Raw genomic sequence first — 17,563 nt, 5'->3', positions numbered from 1 at the left:
ATACTGTAACACTGAGACACGTAGGCGAACGTTTTGGACAGTTTAGACAGTTAAAAAAGAACCTTTGGTTGCTGAATGTATGTGTTCAGTTTACTCTACGCCATATGTGTACATTTTGCCAGGCCATAAGCCAGTGCCATGTCTGCTGTGTTAAAGCAAGCTTTTACAGCACATGTTCTGATCACCAGCCGGCGATAGGCTGGGAGCAATAAGTCCCTTTCTTTCTGAATGAAGACAATAACAACAGCATCGAATGTGAGCCAAAGATTCCTTCTATTGAGCACGCAGTCTTCAGGCAGCTGATGATCTTTGATATTTCCAATATTGACGTATCTCTCCAGTGTCAAATTGAGCAAATTCTTGCATAACGTTTTTTTAGATTTGATTGAAGAGCTTTCTGCCAGGAAAGTCTGCATTGTGTTTTTGGGGAGATAGTAATATGCATATGTGTTTTAGTGATTGGACGAATTTTAAGTCTGGTTTAAATAAAATAGCACAAGTTTCATAACTTAGTATTACTTTGAACAGTTGCTGTAAAGAGTTGGTTTCCCAGACTTTTTGCACGTTTAAATTGTTTAGCACTCGGGGAAGCTTACAGAGTGGTCGGAATCTCTTTTTCGATCTGCTTTTCTCAAGCTGGAGAAATAACAATAATTTAGTGAGCCAGGTTTTGCAATCTTGCATTCATGCCAAAAGCTGGATAATACATGATTCTTGCAAAAATTGCTGTTGGGTCAAGCAGATCTCCAGACGTAGCTTTGCCTGAGATGTGGAGGTTGGGCAAGAAACAATCATTTGCAATGCAATACGTCTCGCATTTACGCCCGTTTATGTTATTGGCATTGCAAATGACACTGCCTTTTATTTATGTTTTAAAAACCAAAACATAAATAAAAGGCATTTTCATTTACAATGCCAATAGCTCAAACTTGCGTAAATGCGAGACCTATTGCATTGCAAATGCTTGTTTCCCCATGTTTTAGACAAAAAACAATTTCCACCGCTTTACCGAAGCACCAGTTTAATTGCACACAGTAACCTTTTTTTTGTCAGCTTGCCATTACATTACAAATGGCAATAGTGCTGTGCAGATTTCATCACTTAGCTGCATATAGGTCTCGCATTTGTGAGAGTTTGCGCTATTGGCATTGTAAATTAACATGCCTTCTATTTGTGTTAGTTTTCAAAACCCATGAATAAAAGGCATTGTCATTTGCAGTGCCAATAGAATAAACTATTGCAAATTCGAGACCTATTGCATTGCAAATGCTTGTTTATGTATAGTGACTGAAACACTGACATTAATATTGTTTTAAGTAAGTCGTGGCAGAACATTTTCTTATATGTACTTAATTACCCTTGTCCTTTGGAATAGAGGGCACCCCAGCTTTGCTGTCACTACATTGCAGCAGGGCGAGGAGATGTATTTGAGAAGACTCTCTATTATTTATTTTTCGACAGGAGTCATGATGCAAGTCAAGGGGCATCGACTTTAGTATGAATAGCAGCTGCCGACCCTCGCTTGACCTCTGGAACCCTTAGAACTATCCTTGCTGTCCCGCTCATGGATTTCAAAGAATAAAGTGACTGGAAAAGAGGGGAAACAAACCTGTAAAAGAGTAGTTTTCTTGGGTACTTTCCACTCCTTACTCTTCCCCTAGCTCCTAAGCAAAACATAAGAGAGAAGGGCCACGACGAGGGATAAACCCTGTCATGTCATCATGGCTTTTGGGGTGCAACTTGTGATGTCATGGCTTCTGCTCCCCTGATTGGGTACTGCCTATCCTATTACAATAACCCCACCTATGTGGAAGATGCACAGAGGGCTGAGCCAATGCCACTTTGTTTTGGTCTCTCTTCTTGGCAAACCTTTTGGTTTTTCAGAAAGCGGGATTTTATTTCTGAAAAGCCAAAGACAAGCACTAGGAGGTATTTCTCAGCATGTGGGGTATCGTTTCAGATATTTTCTGTTTGGTAACACCCAGCTTATCCTGGGAGTTCTGAATAGGACAAACGATGTCCAAAGGACTAACCTAAATTAGGTGGATCTTATGATGCACACCGATTGACACCCTGTGGGGGGTCTGCCAGTCAATGGCTTCAGATGGCAGAGTGAGCTTAGGCTCTGCCTGTAAATTGGTGCTTCTCAAACAGTGTGTTTGGTGGGCAGGGTCGGATTAGGATCACAATTAGGCCTGGACATTCCCAAAAATGTGGCCCACATTCCCTGATCATCCCTTTCGTGGATCACCATCTGGTTAGTTAGTTTCACTGGAATCTGGCTGGTTATTTTTTGTTACAGTTTTGTATAGCATGAACTCGGCCCAAAGTCATTGGAGACATGAGCACCAGTTACATTACACAGGATCAAATTCATTTTCAGCATGGAGATTAAGTGATGTGCCCAGAATCACAGGATGTTGAACTGACGCTGGGACTCGAACCCAGTTTCAACGTCTGCAGCTCTAACCATGGCGATAAGACAATTATATGCAATGCTCTCCTCTCCCCAAACAAGGCATAAAAGACACAGGGCTGAGGTGACAGCACCTGGCTGCTACTGAAGCCACTTCTCTTACCCACTCCCCAGCCCATTATACCTTCAGGGCATTTAGTGAGAATGCCCCAAAGGCTAAAACAACACCTGGACCCCAGCCTCAATTTACAGCATGTCAGGAGAGTGCTCTGTGATGCTGGTGCCACATTAAAGTGGACTGGCGGGGAGTGGCGAAGTGTCTTGGACCTGCTTACAGAGGCCAAAAAACCAGCCCCCAGGTGACTCTGAGGAACCGGCCCATCGACCAATGCCCAATTGCCCGCCTTCCCAATCCGACCCTGTTGGGGGAGAGGAAGTCCTGTGGATGCAGTGGGGCTCCCTGCACAATAAACTCTAAATGAGGGCCATATTCTCGATACCTTGTGCTTCTCGTTAGTAAAGACAGTTAAACTATGTGCCAAGCCATCATGAACCAGTGCCTACAACTGGGCCCCATAAAACAGTGGAAGGAGATTACATCATTGTTCCTTGAGCTGGTGATATCACACAGCTAGCTGCAGATTTCTAATCCTACCCAATTAAAAATGAAGGGAGTGAGGATATATTCCCAAGAGGGATACCTCAGTTCGCCAGTAGTGAACACACCAAACCAACAGGAGAGGCAGCCAACCAAGCAGAAGTCCCACTGAGGGAAGGGGTGGGAATTAACAGACTCTCACCGACGTGTATTTTGTGGCATAAATCATCATTGAGTCCTCACCCAGTAAACTAGACTGTACTACCAGCCAGGCTCAACCCCACCTTTGGGGGAAGCACTTTGGTTTTCTATAGATATATGTAACTGGGATAAAGAGTAAAATAGGAGGGTTAAAATTCCTCTAGGTGTCATCTTTGTCAGCCAATTTAATGGGCACCCAGGGACACATAAAGAATAAAATATTGGATGTGTAGGGAGGGTCCATGCTTGCTACATCCATAGGTCAACATGTCTCAACTGATAGTTAATGCCTAAACAGGTCAGACAACTTTCAACAGCACCTTCCAGGTCTCCGGTATGAATAGTATCTGTTAACCTGCATGCCAAAACCACGCGTGGCTTAACAACACAGTCAATACTTTGACATTACCACGAGTTCCATTACAATGACTTGCTTTAGGGAAGAGCAGAACTTTGGAATAGTTTGAATTACTATTCCAACTCCAGTCGGTGTATCAGTAGAGAAGGTGTTGGACTTAAAATCTAACACCAGTCTAACACCTCATTCCCTAAAGCAAGTTGTTGTAATGACTTGTGTTGTAATGGAACTCATGGTAACGACGTAGTCCTTGCATTTAACTGCGTAAGGCACTACGTTGTAATGCCTGCGTTGTATTAGATGTTTCCCCTCTAGTATTGTACTCAGATTCCGCACATGGCCTTCGCCATGATCATTCCATGAACTCACTCATCCAACGACAGTACCAGGTCTTTTTGTAATTCCCATATTTTGCAATTCTAAAAAGCATAGAATACTTTTAGTTAGTTATCATGGTTGGGTTATCCCCTTCCTGCGTGGCACAAGGGATTCACTCCACACTATGCTATATTTCAAATATTCTTTATCAGTGCTGTGTAATAGTAATCCTTTTACACCTCTAAACATGCATGATAACGCAGAGGTAACGCCTTTCCTATTTTCTCATCATCATACAACCCATCTCAGTTATATGTACATGCTGCGATAGTACTTTTCTGCCCCCACTGTAATGTTATTAATGCTGAAACAAATGAATTTGTTAAAGTCGGGTGGACCTTAACAATGACCTTAATGAGTCCATATATTCCCAACAGTACCTACTTTCTTAAGCGCTTCTAATTATCCAGATGAGAGGTTACGGGCAGGCCGGTCGCTTGCCACACACTGAAAATTAAACTCAACGGTCCTATATTAGAAATAGGACAGAAATCTCACACCTGGGGCCTGATTCTGATGCGGTTTGGAAAGCTTCCCGATCGAATCGGTTTGGAACTGCTTTCTGGCCAACTCAGACCGGGAGAGTCCGTCCCACCGAGTATGACGCATCCGGATGCTTCCAGATACGATTTGGTAGGACTCCCATTGACTGCTATGGGAGCCTTTGTTCCTAACCACATCGTAATCTGGCCCTCGGTTGGGAAGGCATGCTCCCGATCCGATGTGGAAGTAGCAAATGCCGTTAGGAGGCCTTCCTAACCACCTCGTACTCGGGCCCTAGGTGGGAATGCTTTCCTAACCGCATCAGAATTGGGCCCCAAGTCTGTCAAATGTCCGGCCACACAAACTATGGACACAAGTCAACTCACGTCATCAAGGATCCAGCCCTGCAGTCAACTTATTTCTTACCCCGCAACCCTTGAATGTTGACATATGCAGGGCTGGGCACCATTTTATGTTTCCTTCAACTCCTAGGGCCCGATTCTGATGCGGGTTGGAAAGCTTACCAACCAAATCGGTTTGAAAATGGTTTCCGACCCACTCGTATCAGGAGAGTCTGACCGACGAAGTACGATGCACCCGGTTCCTTCCAGATACGATTTGGTTGAACTCTCATTGACTTCAATGGGAGCATATGCTCCTATTCCTAACTGCATCATAATTGGCCCCTTGGTTGGGAAGACACGTTTCTGATCCGCTTTGGAAGAAGCAAATACCATTAGGAGGCCTTCCTAACTGCATCATAATCAGGCTCTAGGTAGGAATGCTTTCCTAACCGCAACAGAATCAGGCCCTAAGTGTGCGTGACGATGGCTGTGCCTCCTGGTGGCAAATGCCTAGCCGCATTGACAGCTCCTGTCATGAAATTATTTAGATGCAGTGGGCAGCACACATATTTTGTGGTCGTTAGTTTATAACAGTAATTAGATTCTGATGCATTCAGATTAATATAAATTACATCTCTTTATATTGTGCTACTTCACCTTTGTCTTTAACTTTAAGCATCTTTTGTTCTTTATAGATTGTGTTCTAATTTATAAAAAAAGTTCCCCCCTGTGTATTCCAGGGTGAGGCTGCATTCTGTGGCTAGTAAGACAAAAACATAGCATCCATGAATTGCTTGTAATTCCTTAAGCACAGTTCAGTTCAATAACTTTTATTCGATTATCAATTGTATAATCATAAAAAGTACATAGAAAAAAGCTTTCATCACAAACATATGTTTAAAAAAGACAAAGTTAAAAAAGAGATACTTGACAGGAGCTTATGATTTAAGTGCTTCTAATCAGTTTAAAAGTTTTCGACGTAATGTGATGGTGGCTTTAACCCCTTCGGTGCTGGTGACGGAACCGCTCCGTCACCAGCATCGGCTGAGCTGTGCTCATGACGGAGCGGTTCCGTCACGGCCCGCTCGGCACGCCTGCGCGGCGCGAATTCCGCGCCTGCGCTGAGCGTTCTATTGAGCGGGGCGGGCCGTGACGGAACCGCTCCGTCATGAGCACAGCTCAGCCGACGCTGGTGACGGAGCGGCTCCGTCACCAGCATGCGGCCGCCGCGCGGCCGCCCCAACGGCTTAGCACTGCGGCGGAATAGCCGCCGCAGCGAAGGAGTTAAGAAAAGTCACTATGGATTTAGCTTCATGTGGTGTGTTCAAACGCTGCAGAAAAAGGAATGCACAGTAGCACTGTCTATGACCACTGGATCGAAGGAGTGGAATAATCCAAGATTTACGTGGAGATTGGTAATATTTGCAAAACAAAGTGACATGGATCGTTGACTGTGGAGAAATTCCATCACATGGACAGTTCATCAGTTTGCGGGACCAGTTTTGAATTTCCGGAAAAGAGACTAAACGAAAAAACGTATTGAAACGAAATCTTGTTAATAAAAACTTCTCATGGTTTGACAAAAAGTAGGACAGGTATGGTTGCATGCCTTTGAGAGGTTGTATTGCACAGATTTGTTCATTTGAAGATTTTATGATCTCAGCTTGGTTTCGGAGCTCTCTCAGGTGTGCCAAGCACATTGATTTTAAGTGTTTCCTGGAGATATCTTCGATGGTAGCAGGATCTTCAAAATAGGACTTGCAGCCAAGGTCATTAAAAAAGTTCCGTACATAAGTCAGCCATGGAATCTTGTGCCAGTTGTGTAAAGCTAAACAATCTGTAATGAGGGAACGGGTTAAGTGACACTCAGGTTTAGTCCATATACGTTGCCACAGTAGGATGGGTTGAGAGAGGATAGTGTCAGTAATGTATCCCATGCCGAGCTCACTGTGCGAAGCGAAGATCGAGGAGCTTTGCGGGAGGGCTAGGACATATTTAATGAAGCCATTCTCCGTTACTTGTAGGTGGTCTATATGGCCATAGCCCCATACGCCTGCTCCGTAAGTAGCCACACAGAAACGAATTGATCAGCAAAAAAGGGCAACCTGTTTTGGGACGGTCAGACAGATTTGTTGATGGATACAGACTGATAGAAAGAGACACGTGTGGCACTGAAGGGTTTAAGTGGACATAAACAATTATTTACTTTGCATTCTGGTTCTAAGATGTCCAGGCTGCACTGCAATGTATACAAATTGGACTAGACAGAGATGATCGAAATTATGAAGTTTCACCCCGTTCAAATTTAGAACCTGTTTTCGAGTGGGAGAGGAAGGGCTGAGGAATTGAGCACACTACGTAAATACTGACAAAGTGTTATAAATAACTCACATATTGGAGTTCCCTCAAATATAGGGGATGACACATGAGATTTGTGAATGAATGAATGAATGATCAATGTATGCAGCACATCACAAACCTCAACAATTTAGGCATCCTGGCTATTTTGTGTTTTTCTCACCAAACTCCACACATTGGAATTTACGACATATTTATCCTTGCAACTTCGACTGTCGAAGAATATCAGGGAGAAATTGCTGGTGAGTTGTGTTAATCTCGGATTTTACTGCTTGCGCTGGGATTGGCGCTTACTGTCAGTCTGTCACCACTCAGAATCAAGACCTCAGTTAAGGAAAAGAGCTTCACGAAGTTGTCAACACTTTGAGAAAATGAGTGGCATGCTTTCAAATTACTGATTGTTTACCAGCTGCTCATTACATACATGTTTTGCTTCCAGAATAAAGTCAGGTTTTACATGTTTAGTAATTTTGAATGCAAAGTAACTTTTTGTTTGCAAACATTGTCAAAAAAAGTATGAAACAAAAAGGTGAAAACTTGGCAACTTCAACATCAAATTGCTACCGGAGTCATTTAAAATTCAGTTGGGCGGCTGTCAAACGTCTAGTGCTATGGGGCGAGGCTTCTGACACTCTACAGTGGCCAGATTGCCCACTGTAAAGTTGTCTAACAGGTGGACATTATTCCCCCAAAACAGATCCAACACCCACCATCGGTGTTGGGATGGGCTTTTTGGGGAAATAAATGGTGGAATGTCCACCTTGACTTGCAGCATGATGGACCTACCACCTCTCATGTTATTCTAGAGACTTTCCGACAAAGGGCAACTCCTATTTCAGAAATTTGGGGGAAATTTCCTGACTTTTTCATTCCGGGCCCACGAGATGCCAGCAGTGGACTTGGGCAGAGTGGACGCCAATGGCAACAACGCCACAGTCAAAGAGGCCACTCTAATTATAGCCACCCCTCAAGTAACCTTCCCCTGCACTCTAAGTAAGACAGGGACACCAAAAGGAAGACAGATACAACAATGTACATTTTTCAGCAGATGTTCTATGGTCACCAGCATCTTAATGATGCCCTAAGATTTCAAATAAAAATTATTTTGCTGCTGGAAAACAATTTGCACCTCTCTAGCTACCGATAATACAGAAGGAATCACACTGAAACGGTTTTATTGTACCAATGCTTTAGTACATTTGGACATATGATGATCTGCATACAGTGAAGAATTAATTGTACGCATTCCTTTATTCTTACAGCATCTGAAACTAGTGTGTTTCTGTGATGTTATGTTATGTTCTGTCATGTTATGTTATGTTAATAGGTTAATTTGCTTTTCTATTGCAGCTCATTAAGAAAGTCATCCAGATTGGTGACACCTCCTGTCTCCTACCAATCATGGACGTTTTTAAAGAGGAAGATAGGAAGCTGATGCAAAGCCACTGTCACTCTCGGGCAATGGCCATCCTCCAGAACAAGCAAGGCGACACCTATGTGAAGGAGGCGATTGCATACCTCTCATTTGCCATCATTGCATCAGGTATGGCTTGACAGTCTGAGTTACAATGCTTTGCAATAGTCAAGCGATAGCGAAGTCAATAGCGCCAAGACGCCGCGGCCTTCGAGCGCTTTAAAAATATTTCAGTCAGTTACTGTGTAACAACAGAAGTAAAAGGGCCAGTCCTCATGGGATGTTACAAATTAAGACAAGGTGGTATTAAGGAGTGACTAACAAGCCTATTAACGCATCAGAAGCCAGCATTTATGAAGGACAATGACACATGCCAATGACAAATGTGGGCGGAGAGTGGGCAGAGCTTTAAGTCCTAATTCGAATACAGCATGCCTCGCAGAGCAGCACATGCGCTGCCCAGACTCGACCTAAAAACAGATCGATGTCTCTCGTCCGTCCTGCTAACTTATGCTTGCATGTAAGGTTGATATAAATCAGACAAACCTGTTAAAGAATCATTTATCCACGGGTGACACTACGGAGCCACACCCCTACCCAATAAAATACACATATACACGTGCACACGCACACCGGTCCCCACAGTGTGGGTTATAGATTCACACACACACACACACACACACACACACATCTTAATATATTTAATTAATGTTTATTATTTAATTTTGTGCTATTGTACTACAAACAATATTGATAAAAAAATATCATAATACATATTAATAACTCAGTAAAGAAAAAAGGATAAAAATGAGAAGGCTAGAGACATCCCGGTCATAGTTCATTACACATTCCTAACAAATTAGTCGAAACCCTCCCTAAATTATGATTATGTGAATTACAGCTTAGTTTCTCTGAATATTTTATTCTAGGTCATGCAAAGTCCCCCGCATAAATTTATGGCATTAGGCCTAAAGTCGCAGAGCCGTCTCTCAGCATCCCTATAGCAACGGGTCCAAATGACTTAAACCTTCTCGTTCGCTGGCATCTTTTATATCTTTTTTATGTTCGGTGGTCTGTGGAGCGAGGAGGTGTCTGCTCATGCTTGACTGCTGTATTCGCTATACAGGGCAGTAAACTAGGTCTCCTATCAGATTTTAAGAGGCAGGTTGAAGCTGCTGCTGCTGGCTTCCAGTTCTTCTGATAAGACACCGTGCAGAGTCAGTTACACTTGCAAAACAAATCCCCAGGTACTGTGAAATGTAATGTACTTCAAAGGATGGAAAAATCCCTTCTCCAGCATAGATACTGAGCAACTGAAAAATATGGTACAATTCAGTACATATAGGGCCTCATTTACAAGAAACAGATGCATCGGTGCGTTAAAGCAGCGATGCACCACTGTACTTACGCCTGCAGCAATAACCCTTACACCACCATAGATGCCCCGGGCCTCATTTATGAGGCTGTGCGTCACTTTTACGCCGCCGGTGCGTCACTTTTTGTGACGCACCAGTGGCGTAAAAAATGCGCCTAGTTGCGCCATTTTTACAATGTGACGCATCTAGGTAGATGCGTCACTTTGTAAACCCCTGCGCCACATTATACCTGCGCCAGGTATAATGTATGCAAGGGGGCCGTATTGATGCAAGGAAGGATTGTAGAAGTGACGCAGTGAAAACTATGAGATTTCACTGCGTCACTTTTAGGACGTCGTTGCGTCAAAATCATGCGCCTGCCTCACAGCAAGCGTAAGACTGACGCAGGCCCTTTCACATGGGGCTTGCCCCATGTGAAAGGGCGCATTGCTGGAGTTGCGTCACTTTTGTGACACACTCCAGCAATGCGTCACTTTTGCGCTTACAGATACGTCAGAAATACTGACGTATCTGTAACTCCTTGCGACATGATGCGTCATACATTAAATATGACGCATCAGGAATGTCTCAAGGAGTGCGCACTGAGAAGTGACGCATCGCTGCTTTCATGCAGCGATGCGTCATTTCTCATAAATGAGGCCCCCCGTATTTACACATCAGTGAACCATCGCACAAGATTTTTTGGCGCATTGCTGGAGATGGTGGGAATATCAATGGAACTCCAGCAATGCGTCACAATACAGAGACAATGCGTCAGTTTTCACTGACGCATCACCTGTTGAAAGGGGACCAATGTACTAGAGCATGAAAAGGTGACAACGTCACATTGCGCTCAAACATATTGGTCCTGGATGTGAAGCATACAAGCTGGCATAGTGTCCTCTTGTATGTGTGACATCAGCACGTAATGTCACAGCTGGTCTTGGCACAGCCAATGAGTCATCCCTATGCCTAGGTTTAGCAGGCGTAGGGATTGTGACCCATTGGCAGTGCAGCGACCCGAAATCGAAAAAGAAAAAGTGGTAAATACCACTGCTGCAGTTTTACAGTTGGGGTTTCTGATGGAATGCCTACCTTGCATAAATTAAAATCTAATGTGGCACAGATGTTTCTGACGCATGTAAAAACCGATTCTGATGCAATGGTGGCGCAAGGGGCTTTTAAAAAAGCCCCATCATTTGTAAATCTTTTTAAAGCTGGGAGGCCCACGTTAACAATAATAGGCCTGTTTTTTGGGTCCTAGACTAATGTCATGCACCTCAATGTATTTAGTAGAGAAATGATGATGGTGTTACAGCAATGATTGTACTGTATTTAACATTATCTAAAAACACAATAAATGCCATGATGCCACAACGTCACCAGGGGGCAACTCCATTGTTTAAGTGCCTTGGTGGGGTTAACGTAACATATTGTGTATGTGTAAAGCGCACGTTCGCCCAAGGGTATCTTGGCGCTGAATAACAGATGTTTATTGTTGTCCAACTCAATGGTTCAGTGCTAGATGGAGGACAATGGCTATGTTTAAATGGAAATAAATCAAAGGGTCTGTTGGTGAGTTGCTCTGGATCAGGCCCCAATCCCTTGCACTCATATGACCAGCTGGGATCTCAGACAATACCTCTAGAAAGAATTAGAAATCTGAGTGTCCTTTTTGTATTAATGGTCCCCCTTTAAAATCTCAATTGAAGGCAGTTGTGAATCCTCCTCTTCTCCATCCCGATATATCTTCTCCAATCTGCCCACTTCTTTAGAAAAAAATTATTACTGATTTAATTCAACCTGTCGCCCTCTCAAAGGTTACAGAAAAGGTCAGCCCTAGGAATTCTCTATGGCATGTATGATTCTAGTGAATCCACTGTGATGGGTCATCTAACTGTATGACCCTCTGCTTTTGTGCTTGTATGGGGGAGGTCCTAGGACCTTCTTCATTATTGCCATGGCCTGTTCAACGACACTTCCACAAGATATGGTAAGTTATCAGCTCTCTGCCACCTACACCTGACAATGGCACCAAACGACAACAAAAGTACAGAAAATTGCCTTTTTTCAGTGTACATGGACTGCTCCAGTAGGCAAAATGCCGCTATGCCCAAGCATTGAAAATCCAGTCAAGTTTCCTTTCCCAATCTTACATGTTCAAGGCAGGAGCCATGTGAATGGAGGTGACAGCAATGCTAATGTAAGCTCAACCATTTCGGCCTTTCCATTTCCAGGATTGACCTCCAGGCTGGCCAGGGTGAGGCAGCTTCCAGTTGCCTGGTAACTGGACACTGCATGGTTTCGCAGTTCCTTGAATCATGTGACTCTAATCTCCTGCACAACATTCACAGCAAAAAAATCCATGCCAGGAATTGTGTTATCTGCAAAAAGTACAAGCAGTGTATAATCATCTATTCAGGAAAGTTTTTTCTAGAAAGTTTGATAATATTTTAGTCCCTTACTGAGTATCATATGACTTTCAATTAATGTATTTCTGTCAAAACATAGCTGTATTATTGGTGTGGTTCAAACTGCTCATGATCTGAGGCTTGTATGTCAGAAAATCAAATATGAACATTAGCTTATGTCAAAATATTGTTACCAAAACATTGAGAACCACAATATTGTGAAGGTAGGTATATATTGGTAAGTATACGTTTACTATTCTTAACTTCACCTTGGACAAGGTTTGTGCGCCTAAAGCGGATTTCGCTAGAGTTTTGGGACACCACGCTGAGAGCGACTTAGTGGGTGATAGCCTGCGCGTTTTTAAATATATCTCCTTTTAGTGTCTCAATATTAATTTAATTTCCGTTATTGTACCCTGTTTTTAAATTACGATAGTAGCGCTTACTTGCACGATAATTGTGACCCTCACCGCGGTTTCCGCGGGTCTTTAGGCAGCTTTACCTGATCGCCGCCATCTTGGGGGTAGTTAGGGATGTTCTGCTGGCGCCATTTTGGTGAGCGCTTTAGTGCTCTTCACTGCAGGCGCGGCCTCTACTTAAGATGAGCGCTTTGGTCAGCTCGGTCTTGGACAAGGTTTGTGCGCCTAAAGCGGATTCCACTAGAGTTTTGGGACACCACGCTTAGAGCGACTTAGTGGGTGATAGCCTGCGCATTTTTTAAATATATCTCCTTTTAGTTTCTCAATATTAATTTAATTTCCGTTATTGTACCCTGTTTTTAAATTACGATAGTAGCGCTTACTTGCACGATAATTGTGACCCTCACCGCGATTTCCGCGGGTCTTTAGGCAGCTTTACCTGATCGCCGCCATCTTGGGGGTAGTTAGGGATGTTCTGCTGGCGCCATTTTGGTGAGCGCTTTAGTGCTCTTCACTGCAGGCGCGGCCCCTACTTAAGACGAGCGCTTTGGTCAGCTCGGTCTTGGACAAGGTTTGTGCGCCTAAAGCGGATTCCACTAGAGTTTTGGGACACCACGCTTAGAGTGACTTAGTGGGTGATAGCCTGCGCGTTTTTAAATATATCTCCTTTTAGTGTCTCAATATTAGTTTAATTTCCATTATTGTACCCTGTTTTTAAATTACGATAGTAGCGCTTACTTGCACGATAATTGTGACCCTCACCGCGGTTTTCGCGGGTCTTTAGGCAGCTTTACCTGATCGCCGCCATCTTGGGGGTAGTTAGGGACGTTCTGCTGGCGCCATTTTAGTGAGCGCTTTAGTGCTCTTCACTGCAGGCGCGGCCTCTACTTAAGATGAGCGCTTTGGTCAGCTCGGTCTTGGACAAGGTTTGTGCGCCTAAAGCGGATTCCACTAGAGTTTTGGGACACCACGCTTAGAGCGACTTAGTGGGTGATAGCCTGCGCATTTTTAAATATATCTCCTTTTAGTGTCTCAATATTAATTTAATTTCCGTTATTGTACCCTGTTTTTAAATTACGATAGTAGCGCTTACTTGCACGATAATTGTGACCCTCACCGCGGTTTTCGCGGGTCTTTAGGCAGCTTTACCTGATCGCCGCCATCTTGGGGGTAGTTAGGGATGTTCTGCTGGCGCCATTTTGGTGAGCGCTTTAGTGCTCTTCACTGCAGGCGCGGCCCCTACTTAAGACGAGCGCTTTGGTCAGCTCGGTCTTGGACAAGGTTTGTGCGCCTAAAGCGGATTCCACTAGAGTTTTGGGACACCACGCTTAGAGTGACTTAGTGGGTGATAGCCTGCGCGTTTTTAAATATATCTCCTTTTAGTGTCTCAATATTAATTTAATTTCCATTATTGTACCCTGTTTTTAAATTACGATAGTAGCGCTTACTTGCACGATAATTGTGACCCTCACCGCGGTTTTCGCGGGTCTTTAGGCAGCTTTACCTGATCGCCGCCATCTTGGGGGTAGTTAGGGACGTTCTGCTGGCGCCATTTTGGTGAGCGCTTTAGTGCTCTTCACTACTTCCCTACTTAAACCTGGCATGGAGACGCGCAGCGGTGACGCGCAGCGGGATCGCCGTCACCGCGCCGAAGTCACGCCAGAGTCCAGCCCGTCTGTGCCCATCCGGGCCCAGACGGGCCTAGGGCCAGGAATCCTGCCTAACACTCCTGCAATAAGGATGATATATTCTTGGGATGATCTCACGGCATTGTGCCCTCCTAAAATCTCTTCCTGTAAATTTGCTCATAAAGGATCTAATTCGTTATCTGGCTGCAGAATGTGTCAGCTCATTCATCCTGATAAAGGTAAGAATGCCCTGTCGTTAGGTCTGTTGAATTGTAGATCTCTCCCGAGACACTCGTTAGAAATTAAGCTCCTTATGCAATATTTTGACTTAGACATCCTGTTCCTGACGGAAACATGGATGACATCCAGCTCAGATGTAGATATAGTGCAAACCCTCCCCCCAGGCTTTCTAATATACCATCTGGATAGACCTGTGGGGCGAGGGGGTGGCATTGCCATTCTATACAGGGACACGTATGTGTGTAGGGCTCAGACTGGTTTAGTGTCGGACTGTGAGAGCTGCCAGTTCTCCCTGCGGACATCCCCTACAGTATCGGTGTCAGGTATACTGGTCTACCGCCCCCCCGGGCTGTGTGGGTAATTTTGTTAGCTCCTTAATGGAAACAGTCACTATCCTGGCCTCTTCTACGACTAACTTCATAGTGCGGGGAGACTTCAATCTCCATTTTAATGATCCAGCAGATCTAGTGGCGAGAGACCTGCAGTGCGATTTGAAAGCCTTCGAGCTGACTTTAATCAATGCCGGGGCCACGCACGATAAGGGACATTTACTTGACCCAATTTTTTCTAACATTCCTCGTTTTATAGCCAGGCCTACTTATCCTCTCCCGTGGTCAGACCACTTTTTTGGTCCCGGCAACTTGGCAAATTGACTCATTGCCCACGCTTGGCCACAAGGCTCATATGGTGGAAAGAGCATGGTCCAGGTTATCGATCGATGACTGGATTACTAACCTGGACTGTACGTGCCCTCTCCCTGAAATGGACCCGGTAAAGGGAGATGCAAATTTCGATCAGTGGCTGACCACTTCCCTTGATGCCATTCTCCCAAAAAAGAGAGTGCCAAAGAGGCAGAAAAGAATTGGTTCTGCCCCATGGTACACTCCTGAGTTACGAATCCTTAGGAAGGGATGCAAGAAGTTGGAGAGGATTTGGAGAAAGGAATGGGAGGTAGCAAGTCGAGAGGAATATCGCCCAGCAATGAGCGTGTATAAATCCGCTTTGCGTCATGCTAAAGCCCAATTTTTCGAGGAGCGTATAAGAACTGCCTCCAACTCTTCCAGAGAGACTTTTAGAGTGGTAAAGGAACTTCTTAAAGTTCCCGAGCCCTTGGTAACACATGACAACCCTGGTGAGAAGTGCAAGGAGCTGGCAGACTATTTCCACATGAAAATTGAGAATATATTAAGCGTCCTGCCCCAGCCTCCCTCGCCCAAGCCTGTTCATAAAATGGACACGGTGAAACAGCCAAGAGGAGCACTCACCCACTTAGATACTTTTGGCCCAGTATCAGTGGCTGAAGTCCTCAAGGTATTAGGCTCTATGAAAAGCGGTTCCCTAGGGATCCGGTCCCTATGAAGTTCCTGAAACAGGTAGCAACTACTATTGCGGTCCCTGTTACCGATCTAATGAATGCATCCCTTGCCCATGGCTTGGTGCCACCGAGCTGGAAAACAGCAGTGGTAAAGGCGCTATTAAAGAAGCCAAGTCTGGATCCTACGGAATTGGCAAATTTCAGGCCCATTTCCCTGCTGCCGGGACTCGGTAAAATCGCTGAAAGGTTGGTGAACCAACAGCTGTCAGATTTCCTGGAGTCTAATGGCCTGCTGCGAGATTCACAAACTGGATTCAGGCCAGGGCACCGACACCGCTCTCCTGGCAGTCGTGGATGAAGCCAGAAGCATTCTGGATTCAGGAGGGTCAGTGGCAGTGATCCTCCTGGACCTCAGTGCGGCTTTCGACACTGTGAACCATCAAGTGTTGATTCAGCGGCTGTCCGATGTAGGTGTTGCAGGTGTTGCTCTGTAGTGGCTTAGGTCATTTCTCAGCGGACGGACATACCAGGTCTGGGAAGGTAGTGATCAGTCAACATCTATCCCCCTCCAGTGTGGTGTGCCACAGGGCTCTTCCCTCAGCCCTACATTGTTTAATGTATATATGGCCCCCCTAGAGGACGTGGTGGCCCCATTTGACATTAAAATCGTCAGTTATGCAGATGATACGCAGCTGGTGGTCGCCCTATCCCAACTGGTGGAGAATCCCGATTTACTGCACTCCTGTTTGTCGGAAGTTCACACCTGGATGTGTGAGTCAGCTCTTAAGTTGAACGGTTCGAAGACAGAAATAATGTTGCTAGGGAATAAGACCCCCTCACTCCCTTTGACTAGCTGGCCTAGCTGTATGGAAGAGCTCCCGAGCCCGAAAGAGGAGATTAAGAGTTTAGGGGTTTGGTTAAAGCAAGACCTTTCGTTTAGGACCCAGGCGAAAACAACGGCAGGAGTCTGTTTTGGCCTTCTCCGTTCAGCTCACAAAGTCCTACCTCTTCTTCCTCTAACATCAAGGAAGTTGCTTATTCAGGGGCTTATTACATCTAGACTAGATTATAGCAATGCTATTTTTCTGGGTGCCCCTGAAGCAACGTTTAATAAATTCCAGCAGGTCCAAAATGCTGCTGCAAGGCTGCTTATGGGCGTGCCTAGGACGCAGTCAGCTAAACCGGTCTTAAAGGCACTGCACTGGCTCCCGGTGCGGGAAAGGGTCAAATTTAAGGCTCTCTGCACAGCACACAAAATTCTTCAGGGGAAGGGCCCTCCTATCCTGAGGAACTTAGCTGTGCCTTATAAAGCTAATAGAGCGTTGCGCTCTGATCAGAAATACCTTCTCCTAATTCCCAGAGTAAAAAGGGCCCGTACTGGTGGGAGAAGATTTTCGGTCAACACAGCCAGTTTGTGGAACGCGCTTCCTTTGAAGTTGCGCTCTGAGACCTGTACTCTGCGGTTTCGCAAACTCATTTGTTTCCTGCTTGATGGCACTGAACCGGCCATTGGTTAACTGTTGGCGTCTGGACAAGCGCTGGGATGCCCGAGGGTAACTGTGCGCTATATAAAACTTCAAATAAATAAAATAAATAAACATATACATGCCTTGAAAATATATAATATCAAGGTACATGTATGTAG

At 44.8% G+C, this 17,563-nt stretch overlaps 1 protein-coding gene across 1 annotated transcript in view; it reads left to right on the top strand.

Annotated features, from left to right (window-relative positions):
- Positions 1–17,563, top strand: part of TTC34 (tetratricopeptide repeat domain 34) — a 417,629-nt gene that overhangs the window by 138,580 nt on the left and 261,486 nt on the right. Inside the window, exon 3 of the mRNA XM_078642477.1 lies at positions 8,487–8,679. Within this exon, the coding sequence (XP_078498603.1) occupies positions 8,487–8,679 (193 nt within the window). The remainder of the gene's footprint in view (positions 1–8,486; positions 8,680–17,563) is intronic.

This window comes from Lissotriton helveticus, chromosome 5_1 (genome assembly GCF_964261635.1).
Source record: "Lissotriton helveticus chromosome 5_1, aLisHel1.1, whole genome shotgun sequence".
NCBI classification, from domain to species: domain Eukaryota; kingdom Metazoa; phylum Chordata; class Amphibia; order Caudata; family Salamandridae; genus Lissotriton; species Lissotriton helveticus.
The sequence above is the reverse complement of the archived record's forward strand: the minus strand, read 5'-3'. Positions and strand labels throughout refer to the sequence as shown.